General features: G+C 40.9%; 1 protein-coding gene across 35 annotated transcripts in view; it reads right to left on the bottom strand.

Moving 5' to 3' along the window:
• The window catches only part of shot (dystonin-like protein short stop), a 111223-nt gene that overhangs the window by 73291 nt on the left and 22208 nt on the right, over positions 1–15724 (bottom strand). For all 35 annotated transcript variants that reach the window (XM_065475380.1, XM_065475384.1, XM_065475395.1 and 32 more), the window contains exon 2: positions 6311–6372. In XM_065475380.1, the coding sequence (XP_065331452.1) occupies positions 6311–6372 (62 nt within the window). The remainder of the gene's footprint in view (positions 1–6310; positions 6373–15724) is intronic.

The raw sequence follows: 15724 nt of genomic DNA, 5'->3' as shown, positions 1-15724 counted from the left end.
GAATGCACGCAGAACGTAATCCACATAGCTCTAAAGTAAAAATTAATAACTAGTGTCTCAAAAATTCCCTTTTTCTACTTTGATCGTGGGCCAATCATGGTTTTCTTGCAAGGATATGTTTCTGAGATCCAAATGATAACATGCAAACTGTTTCAACCGATCGCAGAGAAACGAATCTGTTATTGCACAAAGTTTGATTGATTGATTTAGCGTAGCACATTTGAAGCGATTTCTGACACTCTCGCATAGACCGGTTTCGAGAGCCTGATTCATTGACTCAAAGAGGGGTTGGCTCATAGCGCGGCGCCATGCATTGAGCAGGAAAAGGTTGCTGACTCGCGCGCTCGAGAGATTTCATGCTAATGAGCCGTCGATGAGTGCCGAGTGATAAAAATATTGTGCGTGCATGAATAAGTGATGTCTGCGGCTCAAGTGCGTTACCAGTCGCCGTAGCTATCTCCCGGAATATTTATGTAATGAAGTGGCCTCAATGTGGTTGTAAAACGTCCAACCACACACAGAGCCAGTTCGCTCAACCGACACATAAGAGGCGCAGGGAACAGTCGAGTAATGTCAAGAGCACTTTGTGTTGATTGCATGTTGCCAAATGCACTTAGTTTCAAACCCAGCCACGTGAATTAATTCGGTTTTAAGAATTTGGAGAGAATGAACGAGACTGGCTTGTTTTTTTGCAAAATGATAGTGTTAACTGTACATGCCACATATTTTTAGTCATATTTCAAGTGACATATTCTTAACTTTCTAAAGTAGAAAACTTGCACTGTTGAAGAATTGAATTTTTAATAGTTTTAATTAAAGATATTTATGCAATTTACTATTTACTAAAAAAACTTTTCACTGTTCAAACGATGAACAGGAAAATTTTAAATCTCAACTCTTATTGACGTTGCTTTCAAGCAGGAAAATCAATAACCGATTCCTCAGAATTGAAAGTTAGCTTAGTCACACGTGCACGCTGAGGTTAACTTGCTGAAGTATATATGGTTCTGAAATTTCAACACCCATAGTCGGCATTTTCCCCGTGCGAGTTGAGCTTTAATGCAGCAGTGCTGCAGATGATGGCGGAGCCGAGGAATTTGACCTCTCTTCCCTCTCAGCGGTGCTCGTTCTTTCTCTGACTGAGCACAGCGCGGAATGATTAACAAAAATGAATCACACGCGGGTTATATTCTTGAATAGCGAGCGCCTTCAAATCCACTTCCTATTATGCATTTGAGTCACGACTTATTATTACATCAGCGACGGACGGGCGAGCTCACAGAATAAAAAAAAGCCAAGTGCGCTAAACGGGGACTAATCGAAAAATCCAGCGAAGGAAAACCCGGCTTTGGAAAGCTGAGGGTCGACGAGATATTCGAATACCAGAAGGAAACATTTACCAACACACTGACAACTTGAGTTGAGATAACAATATTGTTTATATGGAAGCTCTCACGACGATGGATAAAACAAAATATTTTGTGTTGCTGTCGGACCAGTCACGGAAGTTTTGCGGATGTGATTGTCAATTCCACCACAAGAATGATTTATTTTCAGATTATGCAAAAAGTTCCTTCATTCTGGTATAAAAAAAGGAAACCTCCCTCGTGAATTACAAATTCTAATAAATTACTAACAGAGTAATATTGAATACAAGAATAACCAACAATAGGCTGCAATTTGAAACTTCATGCTGTAAGTTGCTCACCAACTAGAGTGCATCGAGAGCCAGCAGACCGCATTGAACTTTGCAGTTGGAGCTCTTAGCTCTATTAATAGGTCCAATGCCAGTCCGCGGCGAAGTATTCTCGCTTTCGCTATCACCTTCCCGTAAACCCAATTACTAGCAAAATTAAATCGCAACCGCACCGAGACCGTGAATCCAAGAAGGTGAAATGCAACGAACCCATCCGTCGCACATATACTCAACCAGCCGCGAGCCACGCACGCTTTCAATTTGCATGCAAAATAAGCGGCAATTATTTGGCCCGCGGTGGGTATTCACACCGAGTAATTCACCCGCATTAAAACGGAAAATAATTGCCTCTGATGAGTGTGCCTGCCTACCTGACAACAGGTCGTGAATTTTATTAATCTCGAACCAGTTGTAAATTGAATGACGCAGTGTGTGTAACTGGATCCGTGAAATTATAAATTGGATCGCTCATTTGTCGAGCTACAGGTCCAAAGTGTTTTATGGCCACAACCAGCCGATTAATCAAGTCAAAGGAGACTGCATTATTCGTTTGATTAAGAAATCTTGACGTAAGTTGATTGGGGATTATGTATGTTTTAAAAAAGAACATTGCTCTTATCCGTACAAAATATACCTCACAAGTTGACGATCCGCTTTCATTAAGTGAAGGGATATTAATAACATCTTGCGAAAAAGTTAATAATAAAAACAAAAACTGGCAGAAGTTGCGATCAAAAGTTCAAGTTTGCCTTTTTTGGTGACTAAACAAAACTTTGGCCTCTAGAAATTTACATTACATGGTTAATGCTTGCACGGCGATTAGAATATAATATTAGCATGAATATTATGCCAGTCACAATTGTCAAACGTTTGATGCTATTTATAATGCAAGCTGTCTACTGTATTATCTACGGTTATTATCTTTATTTTCCCTCAAAACACATGTTTCCATAAATTCGGACCACTCCAGCTGCCAATCACCGCTTATCGGCGATTCCCAATTCGAATTAGAGATAAGCACCCACAAAGCTGCTTTGCGTGCACGCATACAAAATCTGAATAAAAGCTTTACGCAACGGTGTCAAATTCCCAGAGGTGTCGCCGATCACATTTAGAGACGGCGACCACGTCGTTAATTAAAAAACAACTTTCTTTGGCACTCGTAAAAAGCGTCCGCTGCCTGCCTCCCTGGGCTGTTAATTGAGTTGCTCTGCGGCGAATCAAGTCGACAAACGAAACCGACGCCGATTTTGTTTCTGTCTCCGTGCAACCGCAGATACGAAGCCTCAAATACTACGATCGCGTGCTGTCAATGCAAAATTATGACAACTCGGAAGATACTTGTTTTCGAAAATGACCGCAATATTATATTCCAGCCGGTTGTATTTCAACCATAAAATCGAAGGGTTGTAAAGTGGCTGAATATCGCAGACACTGTTTCACGTCCAAATTTTAGCCGATTTTTATGCAAATTATTAATGGTGATGAATATTCCAAAACATGCCAAGGAAGCGGGCGATAATTATTTTTGGCCGCAATCCAGCCCACGGATTTATAAATTAGATGTCTCTAAATAAGCCAAAAACCTTCATTTCGGCTCTTTACGACGTGGAACCGCGTTGGTTTGTCTTTTATGGCGTTCATAAACATAAACAGAAATTAACATAATATTCCGATTCGCGTTGTTTGATTTCTGAGTCACAAAGAAATTAAAGATTGTAAGGATTTCCCTCTAAACATTTAAGTTAATTTTTTAAACACCTCACATTATCATATAATCGAAAAACAGTTCTGAAATATACAAAAAGCAATGAAAAATATTTAAATCTTCATTTCATTATCATTTCAGTTTGGAATAAAACAGGAAGAAATCACAAACTACTATGAAAAATAAGACGGTCCAGATACGTCATGCGCAACTCATCATCAACTAAATAGCGTTGTGAAATCGTCACTTCAGTAAAGAAGTTAAATGAGTTCGTCGCCGTGGCCACCACCATTGGAGCTCGTTCATAGAAAGTTGTTTCTGCGCGATTCAGTACGCTTTTTTCGCACGTGGGTGTCAATCCGGCGAAAAAACAACGCCAACGCGTTTTTGGGCGCGGTGTGACATTTTAATAACAAGACCAGCCGGTGGCTTGCTCACAATATTTATCCAGCAGCCACTTTTCTCCAGCTCACCTGATTCATTTTACATGACGTGCCTTGTCATAATTGCGGCAGGCCGAGCATGCCCATTGAAATTGCGAGCAGACTGATCAACAAACGGATTCGGTTACCAACTCCGACCAGATTTCGAGTCTTTCCAATTAAAGTGGCAACACGAGAGGGGCTCTTTGCAGAGCAAGTCTCCCGGAAAATTGAAAAATTCCTTCTTGCCAAGCGAAATTGGTTTTACTGCGGCATGGATTTGTCTCGTTTTCCAAGAATTAAGATGCCCATCATCAGGATCTCTCGCAACTTGTCCTCTGCCTAGTTACGTCGGTCGTTATCATATACGCGGTGCACGCGCTGCATGCAGTGTCGTGACTCAAAGAGCTGATCCGTGACTGGGGAAAATGCATAATTTCTTCCTGCAGACGACCTCGCTTAAAAATTTAAACAGAGCTGAAGATTCCACCAATGGCATAGGAAAAATTCATAACACCCCCAAATTGATTCCGATTGCCTTGAGAGCGCAACTTAGTTAAAGAGTGGAATTTCAACTGCTCTCATTGCACTTGATTGTGAAACTTTAAACTATGTCTGAGTTGAAGTAAAGTGAGAACACGAAAGGTCGTACGTGCCGAAATGCAGTCGCCTCGGAATTTCCGTGTAGCTTCTGACCGGGATGAAGCAATAGACGTGTCTCGCGACGCTCGGGAAATTCAATTGAGCCATTTGATGCCAATTGAGAGCTTTCCGCATCGTTATTCTTCACGCTTTCGAATACGGACGCAGGTTCAAAAACCGAGTCGTATTTGCATGTTTGGAAACCGGCTGGAGAACGAAAAAAGAGGTCCATGTTCTTTTGAGTGTCGCGGCCCACGCGGGAAAAGTGCAACTTTACAAATCTAGCGGCCCACACACGCCGTCGTCGGAGAAATGCGGAGTGCGAGTGAGAGAAAAGACTCCTTTTTATTGCATGTTTGGCTGGAAAGAAAGCGTTGAATGGAAATGAGCTGCGACGGAGAACCAACAGCGTTTAGTGCACTTTAAATTTCAACGTCTGCGACCCATTGTCTTCTTCGTCTTTCTCTCAGAATAAACCACTGCTGCGGCTTCCGCGTAGAGCTGGATTTTCCTTGGCTGTACTAACGCATCGATTCAAAAATACAACCCATTCTTCGCTTGATTTTGGAGCTTGAACGAGAGGAATCCTCATTTTAAATGTGCCTACTTTTGTGAGTTCAATTTTTACATGTATTGTATATTTCAACTAAAATTCAGCCCAGATCTCAGGATATTTATTTTTATAAAGGATTCTTAATACGGTTTTCTGATTTTTTCAATTCACAACTCATTTCAAAACCAAATGAGTATTAATTAAATCAATTAAATTTTCAACTCTCTTTAAATCAATTTTGTTTGTGTCGGTAACAGACAATCTTTGGCAAAATGTCTCGCCATTCAAAGCAGATAATCTTAGCCGGTAGATTAGCATATTTTAGAAATTAAAACCCGGCTTTCTCTGGTCGGCCGACGGGTGGGGCGTGTCTGCGAAATTTAAACTTTGACGCCGCTGGTCCGTTTTAAGTAATTTATAATAGCGACTTGCATCGCAGATACCAATCTTAATTTCTCATTCGACCAATGTACGTTCGCATGAATGAATAAATAAGCGCCGCTCTGGAAGCCAAAGTACACGCGATACCTATTCAGCGCACAAAGCACAGGCGAGCCATAAAATCAAGCTTTTCATATCGTTGCTACTTTTGCGCAGACAGACGCTGCACTTGTATTTGTTACATGATACGTCGAGTTAATCGCGACGCGGTAGCCATCATCATGTCCATGGCTCATTTTGCGCCCCAGAATGCACCACGGCTCAGCAAAAAACCTTTGCTCATCTTCCGACATTATTGCATATTTTTACCCACATAATCTACGCTTTTTCTTAATATTATACAAATATAACAATACTGTGTGTTTTAATATATTTTTTTATCTGGTTTTTGAATATGCAGAAGCAGGATTTAAGACGCACGCAAATTGATTCTCGGGGAAAATCCACTGTTTCACAACTCGCGTGGCCTTAATTAGCAACAAAATCATCGAGCTACTGATGAGTTTTTGTTACCCAGCCGCCAGAGGGTATTGTGTGCGTTGCAAAACATTCAATGCCCTTTCTTCGCTTGCAAAAAGAAAAAAACGCGCCTCGCTAATTATAATCCACGCATCCGTCAATTTCACGCCTCATAAAGTTAAATCGTGCGTTCGATCCTCAGTCAATGGCAAAAATACACGAGCGGAAAATTGCATTTCAACGTGCATACTGCAGGTAGAAGGGACAAATCGTGTCTTCGGTTGTTTTGTGTGAATGAAAATACACAAAACGAACGTGAGTTGTGGACGAAAATTAAACAAACAATGACGTCGAAGTTAAAACTAGTAGTAGAGATTGTTTCCACATACCTTTTTCAAGTGCTTGTTCACCCATTTGGTGAAGGTCTTCTTCTGTATGGCATCACGTTCATCTGCGAAAGAGAGAAGAAACAAAAATCAGCTTTTGTTAGCACATGTATTAAACTCAAAAGTATATATCTTAAAGCAAATTTCAATTGAACGAGTAATTTTACCTTGAACAAATGGAAACAGCTTAAAGTTAGTATTATTTCAAATGCTAAACAGTTTGGATTAGTAATTCACTGACCACGGCATTAAAAGACTAAAAAACAAATAAACGTAGGATCAATACACTGACAGGGAGAGAATTTTTAATTAAAAATGAAGCATGATGAATGCATGTAAAATGTTTTGGTACGATCTTTTTTCTAAATGAATATCTGGAAAATTTCTCTCTTTTTGCTCACTGTACGCGTTAAAGATCGTGATAAGCTCGGTTGCAATACTCTGGAAGGAGGCAAATAATTGCACTTTAATTTAATAACCTAACCGCCTCCTTGACTCACTCTCTGCTTTTTTACTTTCTGATCAAGAGCAGGAAGAAAGCAAGTCTCATAAATATTCATGCTGATAGGTCGGCAATTAAAGCGCGTCGACTTGATAATTTCCAGTGCGGGACCCTAACCCAGCACTTGGGCTTTCAACGCGAGTGAGCTACGCAAAAACCAAGCCCAATTAATGATCGGCTGCGGCCAACTGTTTTTGCGACCGCGAAATGAGTTATGAATTTCGATTCGCATAAGCCAGAATCAAGGTCTCCCACCAGCCTCTATTGTTGGTTTTTGCTCTCTGTCGTAACTGTAAACGCGTTTTGGAGCGCGTTGCTCAAAATATCAACCAAAGTGGACCGAGCGCGGGCAGGCGGGCGGGAAAATGCACTTTGTCATTTCTACCTATTCACCGCGCTTTATTATAACTTCATTACATGTGTATTGTCAAGATGATGGGACACAAAGCAACGGAAAAATCCCCCACAAAATAAAGTAACAACAGTAACACTTTTTCTGACTCTGCTGCTAAGTTGAAGATGAAAGACATGCAATTATCTTAAAATGCAAGAAACCTGTGCAAAAAACGTTCCACTTTTACGATTTTCAGATTCAGTTTGAGATTAGGCAGCGAGAACTGTAAGGCGACGTCATCCGGCCGTTCAAGTGGCTGCAATTCGGCGACTTTGATCACGTATCAAGATACACTTTGGCGCCTGGTAGCTGTTCAGTGAAAGAGTTATGGAGGAAGAGATGCAGTTCGAGTGATAGGGTTAGTGACCGCCCCCTCGGCTCTGCTGCAATGCAGCCGACACACAGCCATACTTATTTATTAGTGCATTGTGCATGAGCTCTAGCGGTGGGCAAGGAGTGCCAGGAATGCGAAGCAAGAAAATGAATGCACAGAGAGCTGCTCGCTCGAGTAAAAATTCCCCCAACAGCCAACAGGTCTTCAGCTGTCCGAACCATTCATTTGTCCGACCAGCTTCGGGCGATTCATGCATGCATGGAGCAAGAACTCTCTCAGTGATTAAAGGTGTATGTACGCAATTGTACGGCTTCTCAAACGGAACTCGAATAAGCTACTTGAAAACCGTTCATGTGAAATTTAAAAATTTGCATAGCGATTATTTAAATTCAATTAAGATGAACAGTTTAAAAGGAAGTCGAGAGTTTAGAAAAGTACACTTTTGAAGACACCGTACAGTTTTTGCCAGTGACGCCAGTGTGCAAATATTGGCTGTCAACGCCCAGGTTAAAAAGCTTCAAATTGATGCTAATAGGGAGTTCGCACTCGAGACAAGTTCGTCATCAGCAAACGTGATCCGATGACTCTGGCTTGCAAATTGGATCACCAGAATTGCGAGTTTTCTCAAGTCTTTTCAAATTATTAAACAATCCATCAGGGTTGAATATCAACAAAATTTGCACTGAGGAATATTTTCCCAGGCTGAGCATCTCCACATCTCCAGCAACAAAACACCAATTGACCTGCATTCCAGGAAACGCGATAAACCCGGCATCTTTTTCTCAGGCTGCACAGCCGATTTCAACGAGCGGAATGCAAAATCGTCTTAACATCCTGTTTAACGTTTTCTCGCGCTCGTGATCCGTGAAAACAGACAAACGGTCTGGCGAGCGTCTGAACTAGGGCCACGATCAACAGGTGCGACGTTCAAAATCCGTCCATCGGCGACAATTCTTTCCAAATAGGTCGCGAGCCGAGCGAATTAGAAGTTTGGCAACGAGCCGTGACCTTGCCACGGATGCGAAACGCACCTCACGCCAGGGGCCTTGATGCTTTACACTCGGTTGTGTGTGCTTTTTGTTCCATTCGCTTTTCAAAAGCAGACGCGACGGAAATTGATGTTTTCATACAGGGGTTGTGTGTTTAGCCAGATGGAGCGATTAGCGAAAAAGGTATCTGCTGCAAAAGGAAGTTTATGCAGCGCGCTAGTTTTTTGCTAAACTCTTCATGCCATGTTGGGTATAGCAAAACCAAATTAAGTAATTGATACATGGAATAATTAACCACTAAAACAATTTTTTGGGTGTAATTATAATTTAACGTTTCATATTTTAAATAATTTCGCGTGTTACAAATAACAATCTCATGCTACTATTTAATAATGTTATTCAGTTTTCTGAAGCCTATAATAATTAGAAAATTTGCAAGATTAATTGATCATTGGCAGTTTCTATCATAAGAATATGCATTTGTTGTTTGTATCAATTTGGTATCCAAAGAATTTACAAACTCCATAAATTTAATCTACGCTGATAAAATTTTAAAGATTGTACAATCCCTATTTTTCATTTATTGCTCATCGGCTTTTGGCACCAAAAGGTCGATATATCAGATTCGTCGAAATAAAGTTATATATTTTATGCGCTTCAAGAGATAAGGCCAATTGGCACGTTTCCATCGAAGAGAGTCAGTCTTTCCGTCACGGTTTGTTGAAGACTCTCTCGCTGGTCGTCTGATCCGAAAAGCTGAAAGTCAGCTGGTTCCGCCGGCCGGCGGACCAAAATAAACGCGTATAACACAGGAGCGTGCGAGAAAGAGACGTAACGTCATTTGCCATTTTTACCACACTGCATTTGGCGTCTAGAACGGGTGTTATGTATGCATGTAAATTTGTTATGTACGTTCAGCACACTCGATGCTTGGACTTGAAAGTACACTGCAGGGAATTTTCACTAGTCACCGTACTATGGCTGGCGACATTTCAAAATGAGCTCAACCGGACGAGATAAATCAGATGGGAGCGTTCTTGCAAAATTCATTTTGGTTTTAATTACTCTAACAAACCTATGAGACTTATTTCAAGTTTTTGTTTCAACGTTTAAGTCTTGTGCAATACTCGCCATTAACTAAATTTACGGTCTACCTATTTTACGGTAATTTTTCGAGCATTCGGGAGAAAGCTTACTATGATTCACAGTCAAATTTGGTGACCTTTCAAGCACAAAACGGCCAAACACAATAAATTCATAGTGACTACCCAACGCGTACCTGGCAATTTTCCTCTAATGTACGCCGGCTCAATTTATTCACCACGTCTCTTCGAATTATGTATTTGCTCGCGGGAGTAATAAGTCGTAACCCCGCTAGTTCTTTTTCTCTTTGCTGCGCGGCAGCGATCGCAAGCGGACCTCCTATTAGCATAATCAAAAGCAGCTAGGCGTGCGTGAATTATCTCGACGCCGACAGCTGTTAATCCTTTGAACCCGGCGAGTGAGGAGTAAAACAAATCATACAGGCAGCTCGTTATTGCACTTTGTGCGCACGAAAAGTGAGTCGCTTGCCACCTAAATGGTTCATTAGGAGAGGTCAGCGAAAGGGCGGGCGCGACCTAAACCCTGCGCACCGGCCATCAATCACCGACGAACCCGTTCAACGAAAAGTAATAAACAAATGGGCAGCCACACCTGCGGCCGATCGTCCGGCCGAGTAAATGGGCGTTTAGCGTCCCGCTGCGTCACCGCTGCATCACGGTGGTCGATCGTCAGGATATTGAATCAAGCGCAAATTAATGAGAAGCTCGTCGCTCAGAATTAGCCGGCTTGGACCGACTTAATGCACTATAACGCCGCACAAAATTGATATAAATAGGTAACAAGCTAATGTGTTATAAAGAACAAAAGCATACACGTGATAATAACACCGTAAAAATAATTTTTTTTTGGACTTTTTCTATGAAGAAAATCCAATAATCGAAAATTAATAAATAGGTACACACCAAATAGGTTTGCCTTTTTAGGAAATCAAGCGTAAAACTGAATTTTTAAAAGAAAATGTGTACAAGCTTTGAAACTTTGCTCCAGACGGACAGAATTATGGAGACAAAGCAGTCGAGAGGGGAAAAACGGCCTTCCGTCTGCTATTTGGAAGCTAAATTTGGTCTCTTCTTGCAGTGAGTCATATCCAACCTGGGTGTACGGAGCAAAAACGGGTCCAGCGGTTTAAAAACATGGACCACATATGGCGATGTTTCACTTCGAGCCAAGTCTCCTTTTCTCCGCTCAAAGCTGCCGCCTCTCGTGATTTACAGAATGGCGAAGGACGACGGGACCATTTGTTTCCGCGATTTTGCAGCAAAATTTAGGCTCATATTCGCAGAATTTTAGTCTCTAATTAATGAGACAAGCGCGACAAAAGTGCGGAACGGACGGACAGGTTTCTTTGAGCGAAGATTTTTACGCAAATCTGCAAGGGGATAAACCATCTTTTATTTAAGTGAGATTTCCCACACAGAATCAGAATTTATGCTATCCTTTTCAGACCTTTCTCTTCGAATAAAAGAAAAAAACAAAAGGGTTGTATTATGTGTTGGACCAGTAAGAAAAAACAAGTTGCGAAATTGGCGACTAATAAATAATTAAGTCAGCTGGATTAAAACACGACTGAAAGTCAATTTATTGGTTCGCCTTAAATGGACTCATGGGGCAAAAGAAAGCAGCCGTGTACATTGTCAACTGAACAGTGCGTTGGCTGAATTATCGCTGGATTCATCACTTAAAAGCTGGGGCCGAGAGTGGCCATTGTCTCCGCTCAATTCTTTGTCCCCATGGCCCCTTGTAACAATAATTGTGATCACCAGACCTAGACAAACAAAAGAAGAGGGTCGTGGCTTGAAAAAAGCATGCTGACTGTCGTTTTGCATCTGGCTCACAAATTGATCCGTGAGTTTTTTAATGGTCGAGTAACGTCAATTTGTATATTTAAAATTACTTGGTTTCTAGGGGAACACTTAAAATTACGAGAGCATAAATTATTCCTCTTTTTCGGAAAAAATTAAGGTTATTATAGGAGAGTTATTCCGAGTAAATCTGACAACAACCATTAATAGCCTAACAACAGTCACGATCGGAATGAAGAGGTCGAAATTTGCATCAGATCGGCACACGAAATTGAGCAATTGCACGATGGTAGTTCACACACTGGAAATATAAATAATGCAAAGTTGCAAAGAGATGCCCCGAGCCACGTTTCGACCCAAGGGGCATAAATTATGCTGCCAAGCATTAACATACGTGGACGCGGAGGCCGTCCACGCACAACACCCTCCTCGCGTTTCCTCACTGGCCAAATTGGCGAGTCGCGCTTGAAATGAACACGCCCACACTTTGTTTCGTGTGACACATAAATTTCGCATCTTCTATTTCCTTATTGGAAAAACTGGTCGCATTGCCGAGGCAGCTTAATTATAAGGCCGGCCGCACAGCTTTCGGCCTTATTGGTGAAATTAATTGCACTCTTGCGTGAATAAACGATTAACAAGGACTTCCTTTTCGCTTTGCCTCTACCAAGCTTTGACGGTTACAGCTATATTGTTGTCTGGGCGCTTGATTGTTTATAGGTGAAAGCTAGAGAAAAATAAATGCGCTAAATTATGTTGCTGCGCTAATTACGGGCATGTCATTTAAGAGGAATGCTATACTAAGTAAGACCAACCCGACTGGACAACTATCCCCAAATAAGGATATTGTTACGAAATGTGTCCTCAAACTAGTTTTCCTGAATTGAAAAAAAAAAGAAAAGCGAACGTATCTAGAAAGATGCCTCAAAATTATTTATAACGTTTTACAATTTTTTAGAAAGGATTAATTATTCCGGCATTGTAAATTTTTAGGTCACCATCACGTGCGGATTTATGAGAGGCCAAAAATGTGTCTCAGCCGCACGTGTTTAAAATTTTACAGCGCAAGTTTTTATTTTAATTAAAAATCACAAGCGCAGTTCTTTCAGCGAAGTCATTACTCAGCGAACCAGCCAGCAGATTTCTCGCCGATAAACTGTGTCCATTAGCGAAAAATTCAATTAGCGCGATTCGGTGCGGCTCCGAAAAGCAGAGTTTCTTGCTTTACACAACCCTGAATAAATTACTCGCGCAATTACAATGGAAACTAATCCATTCAGCGGTCAAGTTAGCATGCAGGCGGCGTTCTTAATGCCAATTGCCAGTAGGAAGACGACTCTGAGCTCCTTAAATGTCCGATTTATGGCTACTTGTCAGGGCCGACGGTCATTAGGGAGCTGCTGCCGAAAATTAACTACGACCAGACTTTTTGCTCGCGGAGACAATGACGATAAATTATTTTATGATGATGGACGTGGCTCCAGACCGTGTGAAAACAAATAGCTGTCTTCCGCAATGACCATTACTTTTCACTTCGCAGCAGCCCACACCCGCCACAACTTGCGCTTGGATCGATACAATTAATCAAAATTAATTTTAATTTGAGACTTGTAAAATTTTCTACACTATACACGTTAATACATTTATGGCAGTTCCATTTCAATATTAGTTTCACTCAGTATTCTGGGTATTAAATTTGCCTCTATTATTTCAAATTCTAAAACAGATTTTAATCGGAAGATCTCGAAATTATAAACATTTTTATCAAAATGGGCGATGACATTGGAGCGACACCTTTGCTTTCGCAAAATAAATAAACAAAATCCTTTTTCGACGCTGGTCTCTTCGGCGGCACAAAAATGGTGTGCACGGCAATAAAAAGAGGTGGAGGTGAGCCGGCGAGGTGCAACGATATCTTTTTCGCCGTTTTTCTCATGGGCGGCGAACGGACGTAGGAGGCTGAAACACCACTTGGACAGTTTTTTGTTTTGTTTTCCGCACATTCTGACAGCAAAATGACTGCTCTTGCCTTTTTAACTAAATTTGTTTCCAAAACATTTAAGTTGAATTTAATTTCAGTCTATAAACTGGGCCGCGCGTTTTCACAGCCCGCATGTATGCATTGTTTTTCTGTCTCGCGGCACTATACTATCAGTCGCCGACGATAAGGAGGGCGAGTGCACTGAGGCACTCGTAGCTGTTGAGTATTTGCCAGCTGACACACCGGGACTCGCCTTGCATATGAACTTAGGTGAATGCCACATAAATTTCCCACATGTTAGTAGAGCGACAGAGGCAAAAACCAAGGTGCTGCCTTTCATATATGTGGCTAAAAGTGTATAGTGCTAACGATATTAACTCCTTTGGTGTTGGGAGAGACTAATAAATCAAAATAAGTATGGCAGCAAAGTAAAATTTTAATGAGGAGTTGACTGAACAACTTTGTATTAGTTTCATCACTGCTTTGCTGATTGGGATATGGTAAACAGACGTTTTTTTAAAATTTAAAACGTTAAAGCAATATACACATGTTCATCATTGGGTATAAGGCCCCTTTATGTAAGAATTTCGAGATTTGGGAGCTATAAGTATCTGTAATAATCACGGCCAACTGGAAAATTCCTGCAGGTAGCTTTTGAGCCTTGCTCGTGTGCTTAAAGTACATATAGTTTATATGTGCTCAAACCACACATCTTTATTACACATCTCGTGTTATCTTCTCCTGCAAACGCCAGCCAGAGCTGAATGCGAAAAACAACCCACAGTGTACACTGCTAATTATTCCAAAAACAGTGAAGCCTTGTTAATTGCAGCCAAGTCGGCGGCGGATGCTGCTAAAGCATCCTCTTAGACGGTTCTCATTTTATTGGCTGACAGAAACACTGTATCTTTCAACAGGACGAACGCAGCTCTAAAGAAACATCGCGTTTGTTCCTCGCTGGTGTCAAATGTTTGGCCAAACAGCCAAAATTCTCACAGAATTCCATCAACGCTCGTTTCGTGCAAACTGGGAGAAGAAACGGCGCCGCGTCCTCTTATCATGAAAGTGAAATAGCGCTCGCTCGTCCCGATTTAAAATAAATTGTGACTGGAGTTCTCACGTCACATTGTCTGCCAACACGTGTGTGCGATTTCGGCGCAGATCGTGGAATGTGAAATATTGCTATTGCTACGCATGAAGATTCGCATGAATTGAATACAAATAGTGCTCACTGCTGTTCTCTGGACCACTTCCAGGGTCATATCGCTAATTAGAGTTAACCACAGATCGTGACAGTGTTTAATTGACATAGAATATTTAGCAAAATGATCATAGTTGGAAAATATTTAGTAATTTGTTTATATTTAAATTTATAATTAGAAGAGTCAACCATTAAAAAAGTAAAGGTTATGTCACGCTTAATTCTAAAAAAAAGTTAAGAAAGCCACAACAACCGCAACGGAAATAGTTTGGTTTTTTTATAACTCTGGGAAAAATAGAAATAAACGAATCCAAGTAAATAGTATGTGCGATTCCATGAAATCGGTGCACTAAATAAAATGACAAACGGGTTAGTGGCTTGATATCAAAAGCGGTCTGTGCGAAAGCTGGTGTGAATCATTCCCACATAAAGCGTGACGTAATGATCCGTTTCACCAAGGTGTGGTGGCGGCGCCTCCTGAAAACAGCACCAAAATTGGGATCCTCTGCTATTAGTACGCGCTTATCGCCACTAACAATGAAGATTATCTGCCCTTGTGTAAATCAGACTCAGTCCAATGTCACGAATAAAATAATCAGCTGCGAAGCGAGATCTCGCAGAGATGCGCAATTTTAACTTGAAAAAGATTACGTATTTTAAATTACTCATAAAATTTTCAAGCGAGTTAAAATATATTAGATATAATTTTCTTTAAGTTAAATTTGACATCATTTCTTGGTCCACGTCAAGTGCGTTTTCTTGTCAGGGCACATTAATTTTGAAATGCACTTTCAGACATTGTGGTATAAACACTCAATCAGAGAGTACTTTTTATATTTTTAAGTTGGATTGTGAGTCATACAGTGATTAATAATTCTAAATTGTAGATGATGTGTGGCAAAGCTGAGTGGACAACCAACTTTTGAACTGTCTTTCTTGTTTTTGATAAGATAAATATTACTGTTTGGTTTCAGTCGGTGTGAAGAGGAGAAATGGAATTCAAGTACGTCCAAATGCTAATTCGACTGTCACAATCAGACTCTACTGAATTCCAAATTTCGAGTAGACAAGGTCAAGTAGAGTGAAATTCTCGTATTTGCATGTAGGACT

Source organism: Cloeon dipterum, chromosome 1 (assembly GCF_949628265.1).
Source record: "Cloeon dipterum chromosome 1, ieCloDipt1.1, whole genome shotgun sequence".
NCBI classification, from domain to species: domain Eukaryota; kingdom Metazoa; phylum Arthropoda; class Insecta; order Ephemeroptera; family Baetidae; genus Cloeon; species Cloeon dipterum.
The sequence above is the reverse complement of the archived record's forward strand: the minus strand, read 5'-3'. Positions and strand labels throughout refer to the sequence as shown.